This window comes from Hyposmocoma kahamanoa, unplaced genomic scaffold, assembly GCF_003589595.1.
Source record: "Hyposmocoma kahamanoa isolate Upper Pololo Valley unplaced genomic scaffold, ASM358959v1 79, whole genome shotgun sequence".
Lineage (NCBI taxonomy): Eukaryota > Metazoa > Arthropoda > Insecta > Lepidoptera > Cosmopterigidae > Hyposmocoma > Hyposmocoma kahamanoa.
Window position 1 is genome coordinate 6,220,667 of NW_020653993.1, and position 26,133 is coordinate 6,246,799.

A 26,133-nucleotide genomic window follows, 5' to 3' on the forward strand; every position below is an offset into this window, starting at 1 on the left:
TGTGGTTGTCTATGTGTGTGTCCATGGCACCCGCGACACAGGGTTTCCCTAGTGCGGGGCTATTTAGCTATGCTATAATTGGAGGCGTTTTTCTCTCAATATACTTTAAGCAGTGAGTTGCGATAAAAGGGGCAATTTCGTAGAAATAGTCCAACAAAGATTTTTATTAGAACAACGGAAAGGCTTTTAAGGCGAAGTATTTCGACGGTGTGTGACGTATTAGGTGACGTGTATGCCCGTCGCGTCCCGCAACTCGCGCGCTGAAAATTAATATAAATAAAATAAGAACAGGCGGAGAAAAGAATCCATTTTTTCTTCCATACATTGGTTTCCATAGTCTAAGCTATAAGGGCAATAATTCATTCATTCTGTTCTGTGTTTCCTTTGATTCTCGTATATAGATTATTACTATTTGTGTCTTTGATATATTCATCATTGACATCTGGCTATACTTTACGGACATTCTCTCGATCGAACCCGATCATTCACTACAAAAGCTGTTAAATCATGACAATGTACGTTTCGTCGAACGCAGTATCATTTATTCATATAATTCTAAAATTGCATTTTTCAGCAATTTCTATTAAAATTAAAGATTTCAGTTGACGGACACTTTCCTACGTAAATTTGGAAATTTTTTGACATAAGTTGTACCTCGGTACACAATCGGGCCCAAAAATTAAGGGATCCTTTGATACAGATCCGACGCTGACAATCGCGCTATGGCGACTGACGAGGCAACTGACTACGCGGCGCGTCGGTACACCGCTAGGCAATTTTCAAATTGACGATTTCAAATGAGATAAATGTGAAATCAAAATTTTGCAGGTTTCTATAGTACTTAAAGAGAAATATCTCCCTTATCAAAGTTATGCGCAGAATTAGATATATTATTTTTAAATAATTTGGTTCAGACTTTTATTTTAGCCCGTTTTCAGGATTTTATATGATCGGGTGAAGTACATCCTATCGTGTAACATATTAGCACATTCTTTAGACAATATCCTTAGGTGTATCATGTATTTTTTGTAAGATCGGTATTTAATAGTAAATACCTAAGCCATTTAATCTACCAAAACATTCTTCCCGCTTCTTCTCCTGTGACTCGCCTGAAAAAATAACATAACGGGGTGTTTCCATGCTCCGTTAGGCAAAATGTAGGATATATTCGTAACAACAGTGCATGTAATTGATTTTATTAAAATTTAATCAAAAACATGTCGTCCATGCTAATAAAAATGTGCAATTATAAAAAGTTGGATAGCACAAATTTCACGCGTACTAATTGCTACCAAGAACTTATTAATGTTCATTTTCTACGCATCCTATGCGCGGTTTTATAAAGCCGATTTTACGGAAAAACATCTTATTCGGTCAAAATAATCAGAAAAATGAAGTTCATTATAGTTTTAGGGGTGATTTTGGCTGTCGTCACCGCCAGACCGTCTCCAGTAAGTTATTCAAACCAAATAAATACGATACGTTTTCAAACATACTTCCTGCAAGACAGGCAAATGACCAATGAGGTTAGGTAGTATTAACTTTTACTGGTACCGAATGAAATTTTATCCAAATAAGAGAATTTTCTATATTATGAGTACCAGAATAACAATAACTCTGAGGTCAGATCCAGAAATCTCACAACTACCTCAGCATAGAAAAGTATTTATTTTATTTGATTTTGAGAATTGGATCGAAGTCGCTGTGGTGTAGTTTCTGTGTCATTTTCCTGTTAATAATTAACAGAAAAATGACACCGAAGATTTAACTGAAATTATCTATAATTTCAGAACGCACAAAATTCATCTAATAAAACATCGAGTATATGACCAGAAATAGAGACGAAATGTGATTTAATTTCTTTGAAAACTCTTCTGCCGAATCGTTACTGTGACAACTGCGCTCCGATTGGCCAGCCCGAATTCGAAACAATTGACGAGTGTCGTCAATTGTTTCACTTCAAATTCACCAGTTTAACTTGAGCTTTGCTATAATGGACTATAATAAAAAAATACATAATTTAATATTTAATTACCGATGAAATGTGATCCCGTTTGTTTTGTAATTAGATGTTTTGCTGTTTTTCTCACACCACCGAATGGAACAGCCCTCCATAGTTAGAGATATTATCTTTATTACAATAAATACAGAATATTTTTGGAATATACGGAGACATATACACAGTTTAGTTGTTGGCGCTGTACTATTTCAGCTTTCTAATTTGTGATTTCAACGCAAACGAGAGTTGATATTTAAAAATGACATCAGTACCATTTCACTGATGAGTTCCCAGGGATGGAAGGCCCTTATTTCGTCTCTATTTCTGGTTATGTACTCGATGTACAAAACACTCACTTTACTCAAATAGTATTAAAAAGCAAAGCTGATATAATTGAAGGAACTATTTATTCTTAAATAACAAAAATAACGTTTGAACATTTGACACTTCGGATGACGAGAGGGAGAGGGCGAGCCGATGAAACAAAAGAAGCAATTAATAATTTCGAAATATTTGCTCGAAACAAAATAGTAGGCTCTTTTGCGTTCACAAATCAATACCTCCTGTATGGTTTACTGATATTATCTTAAAGATTAGTGTTGACCCTTGACTGTCAATCTAGTTTAACCTATTTATCTACTCTAGAAACAATAGTATATAAACGGCAATAACTGCTAAAAGAAATAGCTCGTTCATGAAAAAATATCAAATGTTCCATCGTTATAATTATCATTATAAATTGCTTTTAATAATAAAAACAACTAACAGACGTAAGTGTTCTGGGTCACCACGGTCTTTCCTGCCAGCTGAGCGCCAGCCGTATCTCCCTATATGTAGTCCTCAACGACATCATCCGCCGGGCCTTAGCTACGGTTAACGTGCCCACTATGCTCGAGTCAAGCGGCATGTCGGGAAAGATGGCAAACGCCCGAACGGAATGACTCTCATCCCTTGGAGTATGGGCCGGGCACTGGTGTGGGACGCCACATACTTGCCCCATCCCATCCCCAGCACACCAGCAAGAAGACTGGCTCCTCAGCTGAGCTGGCGGAAAAAATAAAAAGTAATAAGTACCAGGATCTCGGCTCCGACTACCTATTTACAGCCTTTGAGGTCGATACCCTTGGCCCGTGGGGTCTCGGTGCCCTTCATCTGTACAAAATTTTATCGAAAAAATTAATAGACTGTCTGAGAAACCCAATGGTCGGCCCAACCTTGCCCAACGCATTAGCCAAAGCCATACAAAGGAGGAACGTTGCCGGCATCTCGGGCTCCTTGCCGCGGGGACTCAATTTTATTCATATAATTTAAAACTCTTAGTTTTACTTTCTAGTACTTAAGCTTTTATTGTACCTTACCAGTATATTATCAAAATAAACATATCATACTAAATGACCAGTTTTAAATAACTTCCAGAGTTCACGAAGGCGCCTAAGTAGACTCAGTCTACAAGTAAGTATTGTATAAATTTAAGTACCAGATTACTTAGGAACAGGTAATGACATTGTTCTTTTCAGCTTGTTGAAACCGATGATGATGATGAGATCGTTAATAACGAAAAGTACGATCATCGGCACAACGCTCATCATCTCACGCCGTCTACTGCAACGGTAAGTACTGTGGACCAAAGCTAGAAAGCACACTTGGGCTGGAACAAAAAGCCACTGCTGTTTTTTATATTTCATGTCTCTTGGTTCGGTTTTTACCAAGAAATGCATAATTAAAATCGAAATAAAAACCAGCGAAGGTTTATTGCCTCCAAGTGTACAAGGTCTAAATGTATATTGGCTGATCTTCTGTTCAGTGAATTAAACTAAACAATTGTGACACTTTTCAAATTGCGAAAAAATATTAGTTGTTCCACAGTAAAAGTGCCAACGTACTCGCCTCAAATATCGTCAACTAAATCTGAAAATCACCTACCGACTGATATCAGTTGCTTTTTTCGCATTGCAAATAGATTGTCATGGTTCCGAATGTCCTCGAAAGGATATCAGCTAATAAATTAGAACCTTATATACAGGACTTTGGGATGGTGTATCAAAAACTTTAAACCTTATGTCACACGCGTCAACCTGAACAATGTTTCTAAGGACTCCAAATGTAATTTCCCGAAGTTGGTCGCTATAGAAGCAGTAGAGAATTACAGGCACATGGGATTTATCAACTTCTGTCTCAGGGAGACGAGCGCAGTGGCAGTGCCCCCCAGATCTTTGTGATTTAAAGCACTGCAACTGTTATTGACAGGGGCGTGTCGTCTACCACCAAGCACACGATACCAGTATCCCGTCACTTATAAAAAAATATAATAATATAAAGTATCTTATAAAAAAAGATTGTTACATTTGGAATCTCGAAACAAAACACAATCAGGTTGCTATTATTTTTTAAATTTGACGGCCGACCATTCCAAATTATGCTAATTAAGGCGAATGGAATAGATATCTACGTGGTTAGTTTTCGATTCACCGACTCTCGCATCCTGTATACAAAGTGTGTGCTTCAGGCGGACGTGGCCAACTTCAAGTATTTCTATCTTGTTGTCAGCAAATGAAACTAAGTGCTACCATGAAACAATAACTCGAGAGGACTGCAAATTGCTATACAAGACAGCGTAGTTTGGCTTTTAATACCTATTGGTACACCAGACGTCGCGACGAGTACCAAATAGCTATTTTTATAACTAATTTGTTTTACATTGACAAGTTGCAATTTACCAAAGCTACTCAAATTTTTAGTTATCATTACGCAAATCAACTAGATGGCGTTTATTGCACTGTTTTTATGGATATTTTTTATTTTGTTTAGGATTAGCGCCATCTACCCATATTAGGAAGCGTTAATTTATAAATTAGTTTGTAACACACAATGCCATCTACTAACACGCATACTTGTCAAAGTTTATGATACTCATGATCAATATTTGAATAATATTACAAGGAAAAGACTGACTTCTTATATTTCATATTATAGAGGAATTCAATGATATCCACGGCCATTTACATAATATGAACTACTTCCTGGTTATTGATCAGTGACATCCTGATATCTAGATATTAGAAGACGGAATTTTGACCTTTTTCAGAGTTATTACGATCTGCAGTGTGGAGATTATTTGGGGATAATATTATTTGATCCTCAAATGTACACTTTTTTAAATAAATGATATATTTTTATGTTTGATATATATATATGTTAATTAATTCGTCTATATTAATTGATCTACGGATAAATTATACATGAACTGCATTCAAGGTAACACTATTGTTATGTTTAGCATACTTAATTAATATTTTACTAAATTCAAAAATAATATGTCATCGTCTTTTTTTTTATTATTGGTCTTTTCTTTTAACGATGGATGACATTTATAACCAGTATACCTTTTGATATTGATCTCCTAATAAATCTTGGTTATTTGGTTGCACCCTCCATTAAGTAGGTTAGGTTAAGTTAGTATATGAAAAAGCAACACGAGCTTAGCGAGTGAAGCAAGCGTGCCGCGGCAGCGGCCGGCGAGTGCCAGAAGCTTGCGTTTCCGAACAGGTTTTTAGGTCAAATGATATTATAATTAATATAATGTTAGTATACAAATATAACCAACATTTACTTAGTTTCAAAAACAAGTATCTAAATTTTATTTTTAATGCCCATTTCTCTTAATTTTGAGGCCCAACATAAAACTATCAAAGTTAATTGATAGAAATGAAACATTTTTTGCGAAGCTCAGAACAGATTAAAATATCGATCAATTTAATTTATTTTATGTCTCAGAGCAAAAGGATCAATCATTAAAAAATATGACCTTTTAGATTTTTTGCCTGCTGCTTTTGCAAATTTAAAAGGATTATTTAAATACATGCCGATAATTAGTAGTCCTCTTGAGTTAGTGATTCAATGGTGCTACCGTGCCTACATGCATTTGTTCAGAACACGACAATACACGAGCATGACTTGTTCGTCCCGCCACTTGATATGATTAAACAAATCTTCTAAAGTTCAAGTTGAATGACCTGGTCGGCCTGATGTACACATGAATTGTCTGCTTGCTTGCTTGATGCTTATTTTGGTCCAAAATTGTATTACTTAATTTAAAACTTACGGTATTAAGTTAATTGTTCTATGATCGTTTCGTTTCGGGTTATAAAACGTGTTATCAGATTTTGGCAACATCATATCGATATAGTTGCCCGCAATTAAACGTTGGAAAATCTTTGTCTAATTGTTACATTGTGTGTAAACATTTCCTATTATAATTGCTAAGTTAAGCAATTCAGCATCAAAATTATGTGAGCTTTAAAACCTACCTACTAATACAACCGTAAGTTCAACCAAAAACAATCTTGTGTCAATGAATGCTAGTATATTTTTAATTAGGTCTTAAATAATTAAAAGTGTACTTTAAACTTATTGGCATATGTTTCATTTTTATCAACGACAACAAAATCTTACGGTACAGGTAGTAGGTTCGTGATTCATGTAATATTGACACTGGACATTACATATCAGTGAAAATGAAGACATAATGCAGTTAGTAAAACCTCATTAACTTTTACACAAGGTTGTCTGTGAAGCATAAAATATATAAATAATGAAATACTGTACATATTTCATGACAGTCAAAAACACACAAGCAAAAACAAGAACAAGAGAAATCACGACGATATATAATACCACTGGGAAATATTGTATAAATAAATAAGCACATTACGTTATCTATTGACAGTAAATAACGGTATTTATGAACAAAAACAAGATGAAAAAGACGAGGTAAGCGCAACGCCCCGTTCATAATATTCAAAAGACAATAACTTATAAAAATATACACTAATCATCAAGCGGCAGCATTGCAAATGCAAATTCTCGAAAGAAGTCGTACAGGAAACATGGTTTCCAAAGTAGAATACTCTGTATTTTATTTAGTCGGCAAGAGATCATTTTCGTTGAACGCAACCCACTTTACGAAAACAAATGCAATGAAACAGATAAAACGCGTATAAGTCGCGATCGATTTATAAAAAAACCTAATCAACAACAAAAGACGTTCACAATTTGCCTTTAAGCGGCGTTTGGAACATGGTTGATAATGGCAAAGTAAACAATTTTCACAGCATCCAAAATGCTATGAGAACATAAAAATACGATGAACGCTGACCCAACAAGAAGGATAACAAAATGAAAACAATGACATAAACCAATTCACGGCTGTCACCATACACGTTACACTCTGGAGTTGACGCCAGGTTCCCATTCAGATAGACTAATGATAGAAGCAAGCCACATCTGGTTACGATTGTGACTAACTATATTAACAAACAAATGCACAAGTTAATTCATAGCTTCTGGTTATCGGTTAGTCTATTCTTCGTACCTACGTGAATAAGAATTGTTTGTCTTTCAGAAGCCAAAGATTAGCCTTCGAATGACAATCATGCACAGAAATTATAAGTACCTGCGTTATTAACAAATGTATAACAAACAAACATTAACAAAGCACAACGGGTGGTCTTATTACTAGGCAGCAATTTCAGGCTATTTTCATAATAAATAAGTTGAATACAGAGTAATATTATATTATCTAGAACTGTATCACAATAAGTGCCAGTTTCAAAACGCTAACAATTATTGTAAGTAAACTGTTTATTGAAGTTTAATAAAATAATTGCACCAATATTCTTAAACATTTCATTTCGTAGATATATAAGAAAGCAAGAAATTCTTTTCGGAGTCACTGTTCTGGATAATTCTGTTTTGAATAACTTGATAATCGTAGAAGTTCTTTAGTACATAGGGCGCACTATAAGTTTCCGGAACTGGCCACTTGCATAAACAATATTTAAAAAGTAATTACAACATTTGGAAAAGGAACTGTTTGGCTGTAGAATACAGTTTGTTTCATCTGACTGTCACTTGTTTTTACGTTGTAGCGTCATTTTAGAAATTGGTTGTCTACATCACCATGGATTTAACTCGTGAAAATTTTCGTAGTATGATTTTCTACGATTTTAAGTATAACTTAACAGCTCAGCGGAGCTTCGCTCGGCTTCAACTGCTTTTGGCGATGAAGCACCATGCAAGACGACTATTTATAGCAGTGTGTGTGTGTATGTGAATCTCAGTGACGAATTTCGTGATGGTCGCTCGTCCACTGCCGTGAACAACAAAAACATCGATGCCGCGCGCCGTATGATCACAACAGACAGGCATGTGATATACCATGAGATTCGGGAATCTTTAGGCATAGGCGTGAGTCAAACACAATCTATACTACACAATTATTTGGGTGTGAAAAAGCTGTGCTCTCGGTGGATCCCGCACAATTTAACTGAGGCTCAAAAAACGGATCGCGTCACTTAGTGCAATGCCACGCTTACCTGATTCAACGAAGGGGCGTCAAATGTGGTGTGGCACATAGTAACAGGTGACGAAACATGGATTTATAGTTACGATCCCAAAGCAAAGCAGCAATCGAGCTTATGGGTCTATCGAGATGAGCCGAAACCGACCAAATTGACGTGCGTGCAAAGTGCCTCTAAGCGATTGATTGCTTCTTTTTTTAATAAAACTGGACAAGTGGCTACTGTTGCTTTGGAGAATCGTTGTACCGTGAATAGTTATTTGTACACGACCATTTGTTTGCCGGAAGTTATTGACAAGCTCCGTAAAAATAACCGTAAACGCCGTATCATCTTGTACCACGATGATGCCAGTTCTCACACGGCCTGACAGACAAATGAATTTTTGAAGGTGAACAACGTTGACGTTATGAGCCATCCCGCGTACTTCCTCTGAAATATCATCTTGTGACTTTTATTTATTTCCCAAAATTAAGAACCAGTTACGCGGTCAATGATTTTCATCACCTGAAGAGGCTGTCAAAGAGTATGAAAAATATGTTTCAGAGATTGTCACGAAGGAGTGGCATAAATATTTTTAAAATTGGTTCATTCGTATGAAAAAGTGCATTAACGCTAACGGAGAATATTTTGAGCAACGATAAATTCATTTCTGATATAGTATTTTTTTCTTATTCATTCCGGAAACGTATAGTGCACCCCACGTATAATATTTATTTATTTAAAGGAAGATCTACAGATTAAAACTAAATTAAATAATAATAGTAACAACTGAGAATCAATTAAAGATCCTCAAAAAAAAAATATAATAAGGAATCTGGTTGCGCAATTTACCTAACTTATTATATAAAGCATTACAAAAAAAAACCACAGAGGTTAGTCTCACTAAGAGTAAAAAAGTGCTCATGCAGTGCTCTCATTGCTCAAATCACACTCATATTGAAAAAATCCAGATCAAAAGTATTACATAAAATGTTAAAATTATTGCTTGCACGCCACAACACGTTTTGCCTGTTAATGACAATACAACTATGTATGCATTGACAATCAAGAGAATTGGTACTCCTTTCGTCAATAGACTTTGCTGGCAGTTTTTCTCTACATTATGGGCTTTTACAAACATACAAGTATTTAGAGAAGATATTCACTAGCAACAATGTATTAAATGAACGATGCAAGATACTTGCAAGATTTTACTATTATTTGGCGCCATAGTAGCCTACAACTACGACCTACAACCATATTTAAAATTATGCACAATCTCAAAACAATCCTTGACAAATCAATAAACAACATTTCAAAAATTTCAATTGTTCTTAGCTCCAAATGTAGCACTTATAACTTTTCAAATGGACTGAGGACGACTACACATCATCGTATCATATTCACCTCTGTGAAACCCATATCTCAGCGATTTTTGTAAGTTGATTCTTCATTGTAATGATAATATCAATCTGTATTCAATAAAGTAATATATTATTAATCGAGTGTTTGATTCAATATTGCTTTTCCATATCGTACTCAAACATTTCAAGCAACATCATAAGAATTCATCGAATACCACTGGAGATAACAACGACACTAACAACACGTACGTAACTAATTTAATTATAATATAATTATATAAACCTCTCAAGAACACATCCGTGATGCCTGACAATATCACAACACTTGCGACAACAATGATAAGTACACATCATGAATTTGTAAGTACCAAGTACAACCTTTTGCTTCTTATTTTTGATCACCGTGTCAATATATACCAATAAGGAGCGAAGAAGTGAGAAAACTACTCGTTTAGCAACCAATAACATTTCATTAATATTACTACGCGTTACTCTGTAGGTATATGTTCGCTCCATTTTGGTAAATAATGACCTTACTCTATGCCCTCATTATACAAAAGCAAGAAGAAACGAAGAAAGATTTTAATCCTCGCATTGTTTCGGTTATTTTACAAGTAAAAGCTTGTTATACCAACTGACAAAATAACATTGATATTAAAAAGTCTTTCAATCAATTACTGAACTATACTAGAACATACTAGCGACCACTTAAAGGCCATTGTAGTTACCTTGTCAGAATATACAGCATATACTAACTCCAAACATCACAAATGCTCAATAAAATGTAATACAATCACGTTTTACCACTGCGTTGTTCCATTAGTCGGTTGATGGTTAATTTTATTTCCTCGTTGGCTCCTGAAACTAGAGACCACCATGCAAAAGTAATCTTGCGTTATCAAGAAGGAAGAAGGTCAACAGTGTAGTATGTTATTCGAAAGAAAAACGAAATACTGAAAACAAAAATAAATACTTACTCGACTATTTTCAGGGTCTAAAAGCATTTAAATTTCAGAATCGAGCAGATCGTGCAGGCAATGAAGCGCTTCGAGAAAGATTAGAGCAGGAAGAAAGAAGGGAAAATGAACAACTGCGAGCAAGGTTAGAACGCGAATTTGAATCCGCTAAATCGGAAGCGGAATCAAACGCACAAGTGGCTGCGGAAGCAAAAAATCTAAGAGAAAACACTAAACAGTCATCAGAAACCCAACAGACCCAAAACCAGAAACCGGAAGTACAGCCAGAAGTGAATCAGGTCCCTGAACCACAAAAGTCATCGGAGGTCTCAGAACCTAACGAACCTAAACAAACTGTTAAACAATTTCCAGTTAAAGCTACTACTCCTTTGAGAAATTCTGACCTAAGGACTCCTGATGTAAATGATTATAATGTAAGTGCATAATTTTGTATATTAGTCAGGGTAAAGTTGTTGATTGCACTGACTAATTGTCTTAAAGATCTGAAACAGCATGTTGGATCTCTACAACACCACGTATGTCCTTACGATGGGTGTGTCTAGCTAGTAATCACCTACTCTCAATCCCTTCTTAAGCAGAACCACTGGCTTTTAGCACAAAGTCGTCTCACAACAGGCTAATGTAATGACCTACCTTTAGACCCATTTCGATCTCGTGACCTACTTTGTTATAGCCAAGTAACCAACCCATTTCCATTGTAGTTTAGTCTATCCTCAAAGATTCCAAAATTGTAGCTTTCCGAACTGGACTCACACCCGTTATATTCCTAGCTCGCAGAAGTATAGTTTCGTAGAAAAATTTTGAAGTAATACGACAGACATGAGGTAGTGATGTTAGGAGCGAAATATTAAAAACTATCAGATTTCGGCATTTCAAACCCCATAGATACTATTTCGCAATTGATAGTTCATTAGATCTTCAATAAAAGTTTCACAGAGGATTCTTAAGATTATACTAACCTTCTTCTTCTATTTAAAAGCGTTGCTCTTATCGTTGTAGCTCCTAGCTAGCGTCTTTGTTTCAGATAAACTAGCCCTGAACAGGCCCCACGACGCTCTTTACTTTTATTTATATTTGTCATCCTCTGCCTTAAAATAAGCTTATAAATATACAACAATCCCTGACCATTCGATTCAAATGTTTAATAAAAGTACAGGAACTTTTTAATAAATCAGATAGGAAGCAGATGATGAAGTAAGAAAAGTTCGAGTTAAACTTAGAATTCCCACGCATAGAAATAACATAAGTTCATTGCATTGTGATTGAACAGTTTCAAAATCCAACTGTCATTCACGTAGTTGGTAACTTTTTAGAGAGATTGAAGTTATTCGACGAATTTAATTTATTTTGTTTTTAATATATTCACACTATTCACGTATTACTTTCATTCATGTGTTTTTTTTTAGGATCAGTACATGCAGGTCTAATTACATTTATTTTACTTATCTGCTTAAATTAAAAAATGACTATTAAATGTGGACCCTCCACTTTTTCACTTAAACTGCACAAGACGTACACGACATTTAAAAATATCACATTTAGTGTCAAATTTCTTAAAACTTAAAACAAACATTATCTTTTACTCCCAACTCACACAGTTGGTATCAACTGCTTCTAGGGTCCATGTTTAACTCATCAATTTTAACGCACTTGAAAACTCAAAACTTGCACTATATCGAGATTGAGTTGCTTACGTCATCGATCTATACAAGAGATTTGTTTTAAATTTATGTACTTTCCAGAGATTGCTAATGTCGCGGTGTCAACTTACATTGGTTCTTTTGGATAAACCATAAAAAGCTTAAATTCCAGTTTATAGGTATTAAAATTTTAAACAATGAAGTCCTTTAAATTGATGACGTAAGTAATTCTATTATGGATCTTCGGTCTTTAACGTCATATATAAATATTTAAACAACTTTATATTCCAACCACAATTTTAAAACGATTAAGTACTCGTATCTACGTCTACTTATACATATGTTCACGTCAATTCAACAACTTACAATGAAACATGTTAAACGGGGGTTTAACAAGAAAACAAGATCGTACGGTCCGGTTTCAGATAATGTACATTTGAGAAAAAGTTTTTTTGGTTGATGAAAATCTCTGGTTCCGTATGGGTATACAGAACCAGAGATTTTCATTATTTTTTTATTTGTAATGGAACTCTCCATTAAAATAAAAAACCAAAAATATTTTCTCAATTTTTTACAATTGTATAATGTCATAATGCAACAACTTTATCATTATTATCCATTATGGTTGCACCAAAATCGTTTTCTTATTTTCATTAACGAAATGATCAAATTTGAGTTTCATACGCATTAGGTGCTTCGCAGTGTTTAAAAATGGGGGGTGCAAAAACCGGATTTTTTTTAAACAATGTCTTCATTTACAGCAAGTACCAGTGCACATGCCAATAACTGTGGCTGCTCCTGCTAACTCACAAGTGCAGCTAGCTCAACCGGTGCAAGTAAGTTTTGGAGACCGTATAAAATAACAATAAAACGTTTAGTTTCGAAAAGTAAGTTATTTACGTGCGTGTACTTGGTTGTTAATATTCATAAGATTTAAATTTAGATAGCTTTTTTATTAAATGTTATCTAAAAATATTGACCTAGCTAGAGGCAAACATTCGTTTCTTTTAAAAAATAAATTAATTTCTAGCAGCATCAATGCCACAAATAAAAAAATCACTAAAAGGCAAAAAGGTTTTATTCAAACTAATTTTAATCCTCATTTTTAATAAAAGAAATCTATTTCAATGGAATAGGGCTCAGCATCGATAGCTTCATTATTGCAAAGATTGAGTAACTTAGCCACGGGACCGAGTAAAGCAAGTCCTACTCCGCCTCCTTCGAACCCTACGGTTAGTATTTTGTGTAATATATTATAACAAAAATGTAAAAATAGATATTAGAACGGATTACTTTACTTTTTCAGAAGTACAGAAACCGCGGCGTAAGTCACTACTTCCATTATGCACTTTGAGTTTGCTAAATCCTTGTGGAAGCACGTATATTTTATCTTCTATTAAAATGTAATATGAAAGTACATTATAATAAAATAAAACAATTTTTTTCTTTTCATATTTATCACAGGCAGTTAAGGTTCAATACGTGAGTAGCGCATTAACAAGTTTACTAGTTTTCTTTAAATTGTCGATAAACTTACAGTTAGAAAACAGAAAATAATATTACCCATACTTGTTTATTAATTACTTTTCAGGTACCGAGCAGTAGTGTAAGTGATGCAATTTTAAACAGATATATATATATCTTTATTATATTTTATATAAATATATTTTAAATAGCAATGTTGCCATATGAAAAATAGTACAAATTTTTCAAAACAATTTTCATTTTCAATTTTACTCACTTTTTGCTATTTTCTTTAGTCCAATCCTGATGCACGTTATTTAGGAGTAAGTATATATTTCATTTTATTTTTATAATGACTTAATTTGTTTATTAATTGGACTTCACATTTCACGCATAACAACACTGTAACTTTGTTATGTGTTTTTTTAAGTCACTGCACTTCAGATACGTGAGTAAAATTAAAATTAATATTATTATATATATTTTTGTTTTATCCCATAATAAAATAAAATAGATTAATTCTATTCAAATATTTTCTCTGTTTCATAACAATAATTACACAATTGGTACATTTCTTCCATAAATACCTACAGAGTAATAAAAAAAAGTTATTTTAAGGCTGCGAAGTTATTATTTGACTCGAGTGCTTGTAGTGAAACCTGAGCAAGCGAAGGAAGCTCAGAATGAGCTAATATTCAAAAATAGATTCCTGAGCGTAGCGAGGGTTTCAAGCCACGAGATGCAAAACAACTTTGCTGCCAAGCGGAAAACACAACTTTTCACCTCACTAATAATAGATGAAAAAAAAACAGTTAAACCATAAAATATCAGTTTTATACATTGACTTACAATTATATGGTCGGGTCCGCGCTAAAAAGTGTTCGAACTTATAGGGCGTTAAAATCGTATACAGAGCGTCATTCACGCTTTAGTCTTCGTTTGTTCGACTGACAGCGAAGCAAGCAAAATTAGACAGTACTGCGATGACATTTAGAGAAAGAAAATTTTTCCGGCCTAGTGAGGTGATAAATAATTTATTTTCAGACACAAGCAGTCCATAGATTATCAGTCCCAACATTTTTTTTTATTATGTAGAATTCTAATAAAAGCGCTTAAATATTAATATTTTTGAGAGACAGTAGATTAAAGTAGAAGTGTCCTGTATTTTATAACTCATACTTGAGTATGAGTATGTATGATTTATAGAGCTTGAAATCATACTCATGTCCTGACTTGAGCATTGAGTAGAGTTCTGGAATACGACTCTTAGTCTCCAGATGATTATCACTAATTAAAGATTTTTTACCACGGTATGAATTATTTTTGAGTCAACCCGTGTCCATGAGGTGTGTAACTGTTCCGAAACATTGGGAAAATAAAAATAACTCATACCGTGGCAAGAAACCTGTAATAAGTGATAATCATTTAGTGAATAACCACGAAAGTCTTAATCTATCCTGATCCCCACTTCTGACTTGTACATAGAAAGCATTTGTAAAACGCACTATATAAAGCCCATGGTTGGTTTTTTGATATTCATATATAACGAAACGGGTACTCTTACCAGGCCTCCACCACTCGCTCAAGGTTACGCGATAAGTGCCTACCCCTGAGTGCGCCGACGTCGGCGCAAGTGCTCATACAAGTTTTTCATTTATGAACATTCGACTCCGCACAATTGCACACAGCGAGCAACGTTATTTTCCTTACCTCAACGTTATTTACCTCTGTGAGCGCGTGCTTAGATTTCTTTTTCCTCGTAGTGAACGCCTGGTGTCATTAGTCAGATTTAGTAGGCTATTAAAGCTAGCTATTTTCGATTTTATATCAGAGTGGTGTATCTGTTACATAATAACTATTAATTATTGTAATATTTAATTTTACGGTAAACGCTGTTACAGTCCATGAATAGGTTAAGAATGTTGTTAACTGCTTTGAATAGGGACTAATTGAAAAAGTTAGTAATTTGAATTTTTGATGTATGTCGTTAGTGACTGCCAGGTTGTACACACATCAAAAAATGTTTGCGATCAATAGCATAAGCTCCTATAATTCTTTAAATTTAACTTTATCAAGAAAAAATCTATGTTGTATGCTTTCTTTAAATAGGAATACCCTGTTTGAAATTAAAATATAAAACTATTTTTTATTATTTATTTTAAAAAATTGAGCCATTAATCATAATGTAATAGTGATAGAAATTTCATAGAAAGAAAAAGACTGTTTAATTAAACTTAAACAACAATTTATTATTAAAAGGTGTGAATTCAATATAAAATAACTCCTCCCCTGGCTCGAATACATGCGAAGATCCTCCTGGGCATGCTGAGGATCAAGTTATCCAGCATTTCCTGGGGTAACCTATCCCATTCTTCAATAGCGGCTTCCCTGAGCTCTGGAACTGTCTGGGGACGTGGCTCACGGTTCCATACTGCTCGTTTAAGAGCATCCCACGCGTGCTCTATTGGGTTTAAGTCGGGCGAGCCGGCAGGCCAGTCTAATCGTGTGATATCGTATTCTTGAAGAGCAGCATTGACTCGTTGAGCTCGATGTGCGGGCGCATTATCATCGACCAGTACAAATTGGTGCCCATGGTTTACTCGGAATGGTCTGGCGATATCATCAATAGCAACTGCTTTGTACATGTCTGCTGTCATGAAGCCCCGATACGGGATCAAAGGCGTTCTAGCTCCAATCATAATGCCACCCCAAAAGGACACCGATTTCCCGCCTTGCTGAACTGTTCCAGTGGCAGTTCTTTGTCTTTCACGGTTGCTTGGTCTTCTCCAGACACGGACACGTCGGTTATCTGGATGAGTGCTGATTCGGTATTCGTCAACGAAGAGACAGTTTTGCCAAATGTTTTCGTCCTCACCTTCTTCATTTTGCCGAAGTCTAGCCCACTGCAATCTTCGTTGTTGACGTTACCGGAAATTGAGCGGAGCTCGCCAAGACCTCCGTGCTCGTAATCCAGGCTGGTGCAAGCAATTGTAAACGGTCTGCGTGCTAACTTCAAGCCCAGAGGCGGCCCTGACTTCTGCTTTTATTTTAGTGGCGTTGATTGTTGGATCACGGGCTGCCAGCAATCTAATATAGCGCTTTTGGGCAGCTGTCAAAACAGTTGGGCGACCGCTGCGGGGTCGGTCAGCTAAATTCCCCATTCCGTGATACCTCTGCAACGTAGCCACGACACAGGATTGGGATATAGCAAGTCTGCGTGCTATTACTCTCGTGGTGTATCCTTCTTCCCTCAAAGTTACTATTCTAGCTCGTAAAACCTCTGGTAATTCTCTTGGCATTTTTTCAATCACAACTTTCCGCGAAAAATATCTTGAATCGCTTATAATTGACTAAATCAGATTTCTGAATGAGCGTAAGCTAGGACTGAAAGCCTTTTTATATGAAAAAACAATTGAACGGGGTCATTGTTTTATGTTCTAATTTATTTTTAAATAAAGAATCTAAAAAGAAGAAAAAATCATAATACAAAAAAGATTTCAGTTTTTCGAAGTGATCGCAAACTTTTTTTGATGTGCGTATGAGTTTGTGATAATGAGTGTTTCATTATCATATTAAACCCAAAAAAACTTAAATTAGATATATTTTTTTAAATCTACACACAATTACTTTTCAGATCGCACCTAATGAGCTGGTATGAAAAAATAATCACAAATAACTTAAAAAACATTTTTTTTAATTTGATAATATTATTTATAAGGAAATTTATCAAAAACATATCAACGTACTATATTTTTATTCTAGCAACAATCACAACAAGTGAATCATGAAAACAAAGGAGATGCTAAAAATGTAAGTTGATTAATTTTTTTTAATTATACAATTAAAAAAATACAAGATGGCAGTGTTAGATTCGTTTTTGGAACTACAATATTTATCAGAAGAAATAGAAAATATGAAGTAACTTTTTTAAGTAAACAACCATATTATGTTAAATTTTTTTTTTTCTTCTTTAGCTTTTGTTGTCCAGCTTCAATCCCAGATATTTCACAGCGGTAAGTTTACAAACCCATTTCTTTAAAAAAAGTCGTACCGATTCTAATTGGATTGCGATCTGCAATAACTGAATCCAAACATTTTATTTTTATTTTTATTGAATAACTTGACGGTTTTACTACCATGATATTCATTTATTTTTCTGTAAAAATACTCCACTAGTTTGTTGTTCGATTGATGTAAAGATCGAACAAATAGAAAGAAAAATTTCTTCGGTCCGATATGGGTCCGATGTTAATCTTACCAGAGTAAAAGCCAGGAAGGCCACGCTACTCAAGCAATTAAAATTAAAAAAGTTGTTAAATAATGGTGAACACCTGTATGACCATATAATAACTTTATCGTCGTCTGAGAGTGAATACCTCGTATGTTTTTTTTAATTTCTATATAATTTTCCAAGACGAAGATAAAAATGTGGTGTAAATGTAGTAAACGCAACAATGTTATAATTATTGTTATTTAAATTATGCCTCTTTCAAATACTATATTACTTTAGTAATATATTTGAGCAAGAAGTTTATAACTTTTTCTTTAACGAAAATCAGTAAAAATGAACTATGTCAAAACGCGTATGCGAGGGTTCACTCTGAGGCGACGTTATGGATGTGATCGAGACGCTCGTCAGAATAGGCATAGATTGAAATAGTGACTTACTGTACATAATAATAATGTTAAATAGCCTCATCTCGTTCTATGACAAATTTAGATCGCCGTAGAGTCAAGAGACCAACTTTCCTCTTTGGAGGATCAAAAATAATTGTACAAAGAAATAAAAATGAAGGTGCTTTCTACTCAAAAAATAAAATGACATTGTGCCAAAAACGCAAAAAAAGAGTGAGATGAAACTGAAAAATGTTGGAATAAGTTTAATCCGAACAAAAAGTATAAACAAGAAAATAGAGATAAAAACTATAACGTCACTTGTCTAAACTTGGCACTAATAAATAAAGAAGAATGATGCACTACATAGTAGATGCATATCCCACATGAAAAAGCATGAATAAACAGGAATGGCTTATATTTATTTATTTATTACCTTCAAAAGGAAACAGCTTGCGCAGCTCAAAATGATTACCCCATTTCAACCCAAGATTGTGATATAACAAGTTGGCATGGCAACAAGGAAAATTTAAAGATGGCTACGATGAATAATTTAATTAAACGAAAAGTTACATTGGTGTAAAACTTGCATTACAGAAAAAATAAAGCCTATTAATGCATGTCTGATGGAAAATGGAATAAAAAGAATGCTTACAGCCCCGTACACGACACAACAAAATGATAAGAGCGAATGGAAAAACCAAACTACGATCGAAAGTTAGATGTTTAATAACTGAACTGCCTCGGTGGCCGAACGGTTACCATGCTGGACTGCCACGCAGAGGTCCCAGGTTCGATTCCCGGGCCGGGAGAAATATTTGTATAGCCTACATTTATTTCTCTCGTGAGTTTGGGTGTAATTTGTGGTTGTCTATATGTGTGTCCATGCCACCCGCGACACAGGGTGCGGGTTTCCTAGTGCGGGGTTATGTTGAGTGCGTGCGTTATTATATAAAAAAAGACCTCCAAGGCGAGGATATAAAAAAAAATGGAACCAAGAGTATCCGAAATACTGTGGGTAAAAAAAACATTATACAACTACCTATTAACAGACGTCCAGCAAAATGAATTAAAGACACTTCTTACGAAAGATGGACTAGTCATTTGACCTTAAAGAAGTTTTCAGTCAATAAGCTTTTGTACATAAAATTATTTAAAAAGGTAAATTTGCCCCTAAAGCAATAGTCGGGATCTTTACTGGCTATGCGCAAAATACAAAGGTTTTCAGGATATACTTACCAATAAAAGACGCTGTTATCCTCAGCCGTCACGTTACAGTATCTGAAAGTTTGATCTATGAAAAGGAAAATATTAACATACGTATATAAGAAGAAACGGTATTAAATGAACCAGAATAAAGTGAAGAAACCATTGTACCTACTTGACGTACCAGTAGTTAATATAGAGCACCAGAAGCTATTCCAAAAAGAGATTGCAGATTTATCCACAGAAAAAGTTGATGGCATGACTCAGCGACAATCAGACGGTGATTTTTATATTTAAAAATGACATACACAGCAGCTGAATAAAGCATATTGATTTACGGATCAATATGTATTTTGCAGGAATGCATGCAACTGTATCACATAATATGACTACAATATCTTAAATTAGAGGATGTGGTCTCCGATATTTTGACAAAGGAAGTAGCTAAAACTGCACGAGGATCTTGGACTACAACGTGAGGCGGCGTGTTGCTCTATGGACCACCTCGCGTAGTCTATTATAAAGTAACTTTAGCATTCTAGGTCAGTTGTCGTAAATATTAATCCGAAATCTAACCTGACAACTACCCGTGGTATACAAAACCTTGGACGTGGGGTGGTGACTATCAGCAAAATTTTTATATTATTACAAAACTGAATCTAGCATCGGCCAAGCCTAGTAGCTGCCATTTTTTTTATTAGCCTGCAGCTGTGTCCTACTTCTGGGCAAAGGCTTCTCCTATCGACTTCCACAGTTCCCTGCTTGACGCAATGTCAGGCCAGCAGCCAATAGATAAAGAAAAATAAATGTAATGTCGTCCAAGTAATCGCATTCGTGAATCTAACTAACCCAACAATGAACATGATTAAACACATACAAAACTAATTCATTTTGTTACCATTCACAGTTAAGAAATTATTTGGTAAGTACTACATTAAACACCTCAAAAATTGTTTTATAAATATTTAATATGGATTTTAGTCAGATTATTGATGCTAATACAATAATTTATTATGCCTTATACATGGCGAGCTTGTACACGAAACTTGCACTTAAATTGTATCTTAGTAGATTAAACACGTCTACAAAGAATGAATTTATAAGAGTTTTCTTAACTGAACACCGATTTAGTGTGAAAAAGAAAACTCTTTGATTTGTAATATACAATACTGATTTCTTTTTTAATTTCACGAATTGTCAATATTGTGCAAGATAACAGCTTATTTTGTATTTATGAAAAACATGCGTAAGGACCTCAGCGAAACCCTTCAAATACTCGTGTAAGAAAGCTGAACAAGCAACAAGGTCGTTTTATTTTTATTAATAAAAAACATTGAATAAAATTAATCGCTTTTAGGACGGTAGTACGTTTCAATACATACTAAGAGTACTATGTAGATGCAAAGCTGTAAAGTGGGAAGACCAAACAACACCAAAACCAAAAACAACACCAACACCAAAAATTGAATAAATAAAAAAAATACACAGACATCATATTAAAACAGATAATAACACACGAAACATAACTTTGTAAATAAACATACGCAGACTGTACGGTGAATTACATGGAATGTCATGTAACTGATAAATAAATGTTAGCTAGAATGGGCAATTAGTTACAAATTTTACAAAGAGCTAATCAGTGGAACCTACATCTAAAATTTTATTAATATGAATCAACAATGAAAATGGCGTAAGTAAAAAGAATTTATAAGTTTTGTACATGTTAAAAGCAATAGATTTTTGATCAAGGTGAAAGTCATTGGATATGGGATACAAGTGGCCTAGCGCTCTATCTGCGATCTTATAATTTAGATAATGGGCTTTAAAAGTAAATGACAAATTATAAATTTCAGAAGCCCATTTTCTGGGTACAATTTGTTAACCACTTAGGCCTCTGGAATAGCCCATTGCGTTACCTTAGAATAGTATAAATTCAGCACTGCACTATGTCGCTGAAGAATCATAGAGGTTCTAATTATAAAAACTTACCGCATTCATTTTTTAGTCAAATTTAAATTGTAGATTGAAAACCTTTTATGCACTTACATTTAATATATAATATGCCCATATTATAATTTGGTATCACAATATCAATTATGACAAAATCACAATAAATGATAACGTCGGTTTCTTTTTATAGGTATATGTGTTAGCTAATACGAGTTTAATCAAACACGTTTTGAGAGGACGCAAGTCAAAGCAGCTCCTTGATAACAATAACATTCTTTGTCAATATCACATCCCAAGCCGGACCACTACTAAGAATATTAACTCTGCGAGGAATAATTCTGAAAGTAATAATTCTGAAAGTAATAACACTGAGAGTAATAACTCCCAGAGAAATAACCCTGAAACTACTAATGTTATTAACAATGTAACATATGCGATAACTAACGAAAGTATGACTACTGAAGAACTACAAATGTTTAAACATGATGGTGACCTTGTAATGTCAGATTTAGAACAAAATAAAACCGGAATTGATGACCATTTAAACCCTGAAGGTGATAACTATTTCGATGATGACTATACTCTTGGCAATGATAGTGCCCTCCAGCAACTAGTTTCTTATGTTTACCTAAACAAGACAAAAAATCGAGTTCCACACAAACCAAAAACGATAAAGCCAAAACAGCTACGAAACAGCAATATGAAAAATGCTTTAGCCACGGCGACAGAAAAGGTGTCTGAAACAACAGTATACAGAGCTGTGACAAGTACATCAAAACCTGCAATAGATGCAGCAAAATGTCGGAGACCAGTGAAAAACATGGCTAGAAACTCAGACACTAAATCTAAATTTTATAGTCCGCCAATTAAGCCAATTGATATATCAAAGTTAAGGATACAACACGAGAGATCGGAAGACCAAGCATTTGGTGATTCGAGTCTGAAAACAAATCGTGCAAAAGCAGACGACAACTATACAGATAATTCCAAATTTAAGAGTCTTGAGAGCGTATATTTGAAGGGAAAATATTTCATTTGATTTATCGAGATTCAGTTCCTTTTAAAACCAAGCTTAATAAGATCTTTTTACTTTTTTACAGTTAAGTATCGTAAAGACAAAACATGGTTCTAAAAGATTTTCTGTTATATATGTTTTGTGAAAATAAACATTTGCATTTTAACTTAAACGTATCTTTTATTTTCAATAAATGTAGAGAATAAAAAAAATCAATGGGCCCTGAAAGGGGAAACACTTTAAATTCATAAGATAGCTAATTTTATTTCATGGAAACATTCTTTTATTAATAATAAAAATAACATCATTCATATCTGGGAACCGAAACAACTACAAATGCAAAAAAAACACTATTTAACGCTAACGATGAAATATCTCGAATGACCATTGAATCTTACAATTAAAGATGTCCAGTTAACAAGACAAGATTCATTACACTCTTATGAAACATAAACCCGAGGAGCGACATTTATGCCAAAATACACGAAGAGCTAACTACTACTTTTTCATACGAATGCACCAATTTTGAAAAATGTATGCCACTCCTCCGTAACAATCTCTGAAACATATTTTTCGTACTCTTCAACAGCCTCTTCAGGTGATGAAACTTGTTGACCGCGTAACTTTTGGAAATAAATAAAAGTCACAAAGTGCCATGTCAGGATTGTACGCGGGATGGCTCATAAGGTCAACGTTGTTCACCTTCAAAAATTCATTTGTCTGTCTGGCCGTGTGAGAACTGGCGTTATTGTGGCGCAAGATGATACGGCGTTTATGGTTATTGTTACAGAGTTTGTCAATAAATTCCGGCAAACAAATGGTCGTGTACCAATCACTATTCACGGTACAACGATTCTTCAAAGCAACAGTAACCACGTGTCCAGTTTTAATAAAAACAGAAGCAATCATCCGCTTAGAGGCACTTTGCACGAGTGCCACTTTGGTCGGTTTCGGCTCATCTCGAAAGATCAATCGAGCAATCGAGCGTAAGGGACGCTCGATTGCTGCTTTGTTGCGGGATCGTAACTATAAGTCTATGTTTCGTCACCTGTTACTATGTGCCACACCAAATTTGACGCCCCTTCGTTGTATCTGATAAGCATGGCATTGCACCAAATGACGCGATCCGTTTTTTGAGCCTCAGTCAAATTGTGCGGGATCCACCGAGAGCACAGTTGTTTCACACCCAAATGTTTGTGTACATATTGTGAATCTCATGGTATGTCACTCGCCTGTCTGTTTTGATCATGCGGCGCACAGCATCGATGATTTTGTTGTTCACAGCAGTGGACGGGCGACTATGACGAAATTCGTCACTGAGATTCACACGACCGCGTTTAAATTCTGCAAACCAGCTATAAATAGTTGTCTTGCATGGCGCTTCATCGCCAAAAGCAGTTTGAAGCCGAGCGAAGCTCCGCTGAGCTGTTAAATTACACTTAAAGTCGAAAAAATCATACTACGAAAATTTTCACGAGTTAAATCCATGGTGATGTAGACAACCAATATCTAAAATGACACCACAATGTAAGAACAAGTGACAGTCAGATGAAACAAACTGTATTCTACGGCCAAAGAGTTCCATTTTCAAATGTTGTAATTACTTTTTAAATATTGTTTATGTAAGTGGCCAGTTCCGGAAACTTATAGTGCGCCCTATGTTGGTATTATATGTGTTAATTGAATGCAGGGTGAACGCCATATATTTTTGTAGTATACCTTAATTGAAAACTTTCTTTACGTCATTCATCAAAATTGTTTTTTTAAGTACCATTTGCGGACAAATATTAAAGACACCAAGCAAAATTAGTAGAACTGGTCCAACCTTATTTATATTACTGCACTACCGGGTAAAATAAAATACAGACAAGTTGATAATTTTCAAATACCTTATATCTCGGAAGAAAATCCAACCAAAAGTGACAATAATAATTCTGAATATGAATACGTTCCAGACGATAACGCCCTACAGCAGTTGGTTTCCTCTGTTTACAAGAATCATATAAACAAAGAAGATGTAGAGCCTCTGAAAGTACACACAAGTATCGAATCAAAGAAAGTAGCAACGAAAAATATGACAAGCCAAACGAAAACAGCGGCAAACACAAAAGTACCAACTCTGTTAACGAAACGACGATCAACAAAAGACCAAAGCAAAATCAGTTATTACAAAAATTTTGGAACTACACCAAAACGCAACAGGCTTCCATTTAAACCAGTGAATAATTCAATTGATATAAAACATTACAAAACTAAAGATTTCGACCCATTAGATAATTCTTGTCATATAACAAATCGTGAGATGTCTGACGATATTTCATATTCTGAAACAAAATGTAACAGCATGAAAAATATGCCATTTGGTTACTTAGGGCGTGTTAGGAATTTTAAGAAATGGAGTGACATACGTTTTGGTTACTTAGCATTCAATCATTTTAAACAACATTTTTTTACAGGGATGTAACTTGTACATCAACATCATTTAAAGAAACCGTTTGTTTTGTGAAAATAAACATATTGTGTTTCATTGTACACATATCTTTTATTTTAAATAAAAGCACAAATCGTATATATATATCTAATAAAAAATATAAAATAGGTAATAAAAATATTATTATTGTAAGGTATCATGCTGACTAAAATTCATAGAACTACGAAAATTAACTTATTTGTCTCATTTTAATTTTATTTTAACAGAGAAGCGCGGCAGAGTTACAAGATTTGGCGCAAAAGGCGGCGCAGCGGTCCGGTCCATCTTGGAGAAATTCTCAATAAAAAATCGAGTCTAATGATGCAACATAGTAAAATGACCAAGGGCAAATCTGATACCGGCAATCGAACTTAATGTTTAGATTAGTTATTATACTTATGAGTTAAATTCAAACCGATGGTAATAAAGATCGATGCTGCAGCTAAACATTTTTCACTTTTTACATTAATCACAATTTACGATAACAAATTGTTAAATATACAAAAAAATATACATTTTGTGCTAATTAATTAATAACATCGAAAGTTAAAAACATCAAATAAGATGGATGAAATTTTCTAACTTTATTATTAATTTAGCTAAATACACACTTATACAGCGGCAATAGAGCTCCTTGTCGTCCAGGCGTTCGTCGTACTGGCACCTTACCTATTTCTGCCGACAAGCAGTAATATAAACATTGCTGCATTCTTGTTTTGAAGGCTAAGAGTGCTGGTGAAATTACAAATACATGGGACTGTCCACAACACAACAAAGGACAGACGTGTTACTTATCACCAAGCTTACGACTTGTTCGGCTTGTCCCTTCATATTATTAACATCATAAACAACAACTTTTGTGCTAGAGTTTTAAATAGCTCTAAATGATATAGCTCTGTGCGGCAAACAAAAAAAGGCGGGGCTGGGAGTCGACGGAGAGGAGACAATTGCACATTTGAGCCTACTACGGACTTAAAAAATGTCAGACAGTACCACAAAAACTTAATTGATAATAATTGTGCTGTGACCAGACATATGCTGAGTTTGGATCCATTTCAGCTCGTAACTGTAACTCTTTGTATACTGGCAATGT

At 34.7% G+C, this 26,133-nt stretch overlaps 1 protein-coding gene across 6 annotated transcripts; it reads left to right on the forward strand.

The window, feature by feature from the left end:
* Positions 1-1,347: 1,347 nt before the first annotated feature.
* Positions 1,348-25,481, forward strand: LOC113233583 (RNA polymerase II degradation factor 1-like). Of its 6 annotated transcripts, XM_026468726.1 has the most exons (17): positions 1,348-1,451; positions 3,416-3,451; positions 3,517-3,609; positions 10,717-11,091; positions 12,085-12,099; positions 13,080-13,154; positions 13,455-13,550; positions 13,625-13,642; positions 13,783-13,800; positions 13,910-13,924; positions 14,079-14,105; positions 14,213-14,230; positions 17,417-17,434; positions 17,545-17,592; positions 17,757-17,795; positions 20,510-20,524; positions 25,268-25,481. In XM_026468726.1, exons 1-17 carry the CDS (start codon positions 1,392-1,394, stop codon positions 25,343-25,345), a joined length of 1,044 nt encoding a protein of 347 aa, XP_026324511.1. In that variant the 5' UTR covers positions 1,348-1,391; the 3' UTR covers positions 25,346-25,481. The 6 variants fall into 6 exon arrangements, with proteins under 6 accessions (XP_026324511.1, XP_026324514.1, XP_026324512.1 ...); XM_026468729.1 differs by lacking the exon at positions 13,455-13,550; XM_026468727.1 differs by lacking the exon at positions 12,085-12,099.
* Positions 25,482-26,133: the final 652 nt, after the last annotated feature.